General features: G+C 37.3%; 1 protein-coding gene across 1 annotated transcript; it reads right to left on the reverse strand.

Moving 5' to 3' along the window:
* Positions 1 to 207: 207 nt before the first annotated feature.
* On the reverse strand, positions 208 to 3392 carry si:dkey-63b1.1 (B2 bradykinin receptor). The gene is made up of 2 exons (XM_051139387.1): positions 2882 to 3392; positions 208 to 1966 (listed from the first exon to the last, which is right to left on the reverse strand). The coding sequence occupies exon 2, from the start codon at positions 1957 to 1959 to the stop codon at positions 889 to 891; it is 1071 nt and encodes a 356-aa protein (XP_050995344.1). The 5' UTR covers positions 1960 to 1966; positions 2882 to 3392; the 3' UTR covers positions 208 to 888.
* Positions 3393 to 3617: the final 225 nt, after the last annotated feature.

The raw sequence follows: 3617 nt of genomic DNA on the forward strand, positions 1-3617 counted from the left end.
CATCTTGCTTTATTCAAAATATTTAACCAGCTACATCAACAGCACAGTGAGGTATTACACCAGTACTAAATTAATGTTTTGTTTTTTTTTACTCAAAGTAACACATTTATAATAACACAGTACATATACATTATAAATATACATTAAATACATACAGTACATATACATGTTCATAAAGAAAGACACCTATATATATATATATATATATATATATATATATATATATATATATAAAACAAAGCAGAAACTCACAGTCTTTGGTTTTGAATTGTTTGAATATACTCTTTGGTTTTTTAATAAATAAATAAATAAATAAAGGGTATGTGGTTATTAAATTTGCTTTAGTGGAAAGAAATGCTGTAAGTAACAGTTAGAAACATACAAACAATACAATGCACTAATAACACTAAAACCAAACATACATCTTTAAACAAGTCCACAGATGTTCAGTAAAACATTTACAAAAGTCTTTTCAAAATATTTTTGTGCAAAATCAGTAATGGTTTACATAACACTTGAGTGAGCAAATATATTCCACCGGTTCCTAGGTCCTCACATCACATTCTTTCCACACCTCCACAAAGATGGAGGGAACAGATGTGAGTAAAGAAAAACAAGACTGCACAGTAAACAAATGAGATCTTCTCATAATCAAACAGTTTCACCTTATTAGACATTCTGTTAACCATATTAAAACTACATATCAACTAACTCTCAGAGTATTTGTAGATTGTTAGACTATGGTTAAGGTTAGAAGTTGGCATGTGCTTGCAAAGTTACTTATAGTTAATAGAATGTCTATTCTAGACCATCACAATAAAGTGTCACCAATCAAACTCTTGACCTCTACCCGTTGAACTTTTTTATTTCTTCATAACTAACTACACATCATATGAGGTTGATGGGTGGATATACAGCTCTTTGTGCCAGCGGTGTTATTCTGTTATCTTTAGGACTGTCACCGCACTTGCTGATAACAGTAACATTTAGGTGCACAGAGGAGTTGCTCTTCTGTTTAGAACACAGAAAACCTTGAAAAACTCCTTGAGCTCTCTTCCTAAAGTGACTCCCTACAATAACATACAAAAAAGGGTTTATTGCACTATTGCTATACCCTAAATAAGTAGCCAGCTGGTTGCCTATATCCAATGTGTGCTCCCAAAGACACCCAGAAAAGAGCTGAAAGTAGTCAAGAGTGTCTAGGAAACGCATCAGCTGAAAGGGCGTCCAACAGAGGAGAAACATAGCGAGGACCGTCAAAACCAGCTGAGCAGCCTTCCTCTCCGTTTGAACCCTTGGATTAATCAATACACCACGGTTTTTAAGCGCTTTGACCACGTGAAAAGTGCAAAGTGAAATGACCGGCAGCGGAAGCAGGAACCCAATGAAGTTTGTGGTGAGGTTCCGTTGCAGAACCCAGGCTGGATGAGGGTACACTAAATAACAGGCGTCCACGCCTGCGGATGGAACAAAGTTTACTCTTCGAAAGATCATAGTTGGGAGGCTGAGCATGAACCCCACCGCCCAAATCACCGCACAGATGCGCTTGGCCCATTTGGGGCATCTCAGCTTACTGGGATTCAGGGGTTTGGCCAAGGCGAGGTAGCGGTCCACACTGACCAGCATTAGGAAGAATATGCTGCAGTTGTAGTTCATTGAGATAGCGGTGTTGATCACCTTGCAGAGCAGCTGACCGAAGTTCCACTGATAGTTTTGGGTAATGGTGACCATCCAGAAGGGCAAACACAGGACCATAATGAGGTCTGCAGCTGCCAGGTTGCCCAGATACACATCAGCTACGCTGCACGGCTTCCGCTGGAGGCAGAACACGCAGAGGACCAGACTGTTACCCACCACTCCCAGGATACTGATAAGAGCCAGAAATGGGGGGTGGAGAGAAGACAGCCAAATCCAGGCGACTGTGTCGTTGCAAGGGAGGTTTGATGAATTTAGTTCCATTGGGACACTGTTAAATGGTAATAGACATGGCATATTAGAATTTAATTTAAATAATTATTTTTAAACGTACACTGTAAAGAAAGAGCATGTTTTATAAGAAAATACTATTTCAATCTTTCAGACCTTTCCCTGGTGTATAATTTATTGTGTTACTTGCTGTTTCTTTGTAATTAATTGTGAAATACACTAGCAATTTCTGAGTGAAAATTGTTTCTACATCAATAAAAATGTACATAAGAAAAAACATTTACTTTGAAACAATTTTTACTCAGAAATTGCAAAGAAATTTCACAGTTAGAAAGAGGCAGCAAGTACAACATTGACTTAAGAACTTTTGAAGTAGAAAGACTTAAGTGATATTTTCTTGTAAAACAAAAATCTTGAGCTTAATCGTTATGTTCAAGCTTAAGTCTTAAGTTTTTTTTTCCTGAACTGATGAAGTTTGAAGTTTCCTTCATGTTTGCCAACTGAAAAAAACAACAACCAGGCTTTGAATCCAACTCCAACAAAGATTGAAGGGGAGTCATTTGTTGGAACGGATCCGTCTGGTTGAGCAAAACCTGGAAATTCCAAGTATGTTCAGGGCGTAATGTTCTTATACATTTTCCATAAAAGATGGATTTTAAGCTCTTTGATAAAGTGAAAGGCAGTTTTGGATTCTGATTTATACTTATGCATTTTGCAGACACTTTTATGCAAAAATTACATTTTATTAGTTATTGTTTTCCTTGGGAATTATTAAAATGTTTAATTTGGGAATTACATTATTTATTAATATTAAATGAAAGTAACTTTTTTCTGGTGTTACATAACCTGTTGCTGTAATACTCACGTAACATGTACTTTTTGAAAATAACCATTATTATTAAAGTCCCAATGACTCTGAATCTCTACTTGAAAAGTCCCAACGAATCTCACCTACCTGTCATGTTAAGTGGCAGCTCCAGATTTTGAATCCAGACTATCCGTTCACTTCCGATGTGTTGTCTTGGTGAATCTTCTCCAACTAGACGCTGGTGAGATCAGACAGGCGCTCTTATACACGCATAATGAGGCTGTCGTCACTGGAAGCCTGGATCTGTTCTCACTTTCCATTTGTCATGCTTTGGCTGTCTTTCGCCAGAGTAAAACACTTGCACTGTTATGAAGCTAATATGACTCAAGCATGATGCTGCCTTTCCAACAAATCTTCAGCTCATGACACAGCAACTCTAGATAAGCCAGATATTAAAGGGATAGATCGCCTAAAAATGAAAACTACTCACCCTCAAGCCATCCTAGGTGTATATGACTTTCTTCTTTCAGATGAATACTGTCAGTTAGAATAAGAAATTTGCTGGCTCTTCAAAGCTTTACAATTGCAGTGAATGACTGCTGAGACTCAGTAATCCAATAGAAAGTCGAATAAAGTGCATCTATACATCATAAACAGTACTCCACATGGCTTCAAGGGGTCCAAAGCGACTCCTTGAAGTGAATCGATGTATTTGTTTAAGGAAAAAAAAAAAAAAAAAACATCTGTATTTAAAGCTTTATAAACTGCAATCTTTAGCTTCTGCTAACTGTCATATGCGCATTCTTGAGAGAGTGGTGTTTTAGAGGAACACGTGGGATGTAGGCGTAGCGTAAGCTCTGGTAAAAAGTGACGAAACACATAA

The sequence above is a fragment of the Labeo rohita genome, chromosome 20 (assembly GCF_022985175.1).
Source record: "Labeo rohita strain BAU-BD-2019 chromosome 20, IGBB_LRoh.1.0, whole genome shotgun sequence".
In the NCBI taxonomy this organism is placed as follows: Eukaryota; Metazoa; Chordata; class Actinopteri; order Cypriniformes; family Cyprinidae; genus Labeo; species Labeo rohita.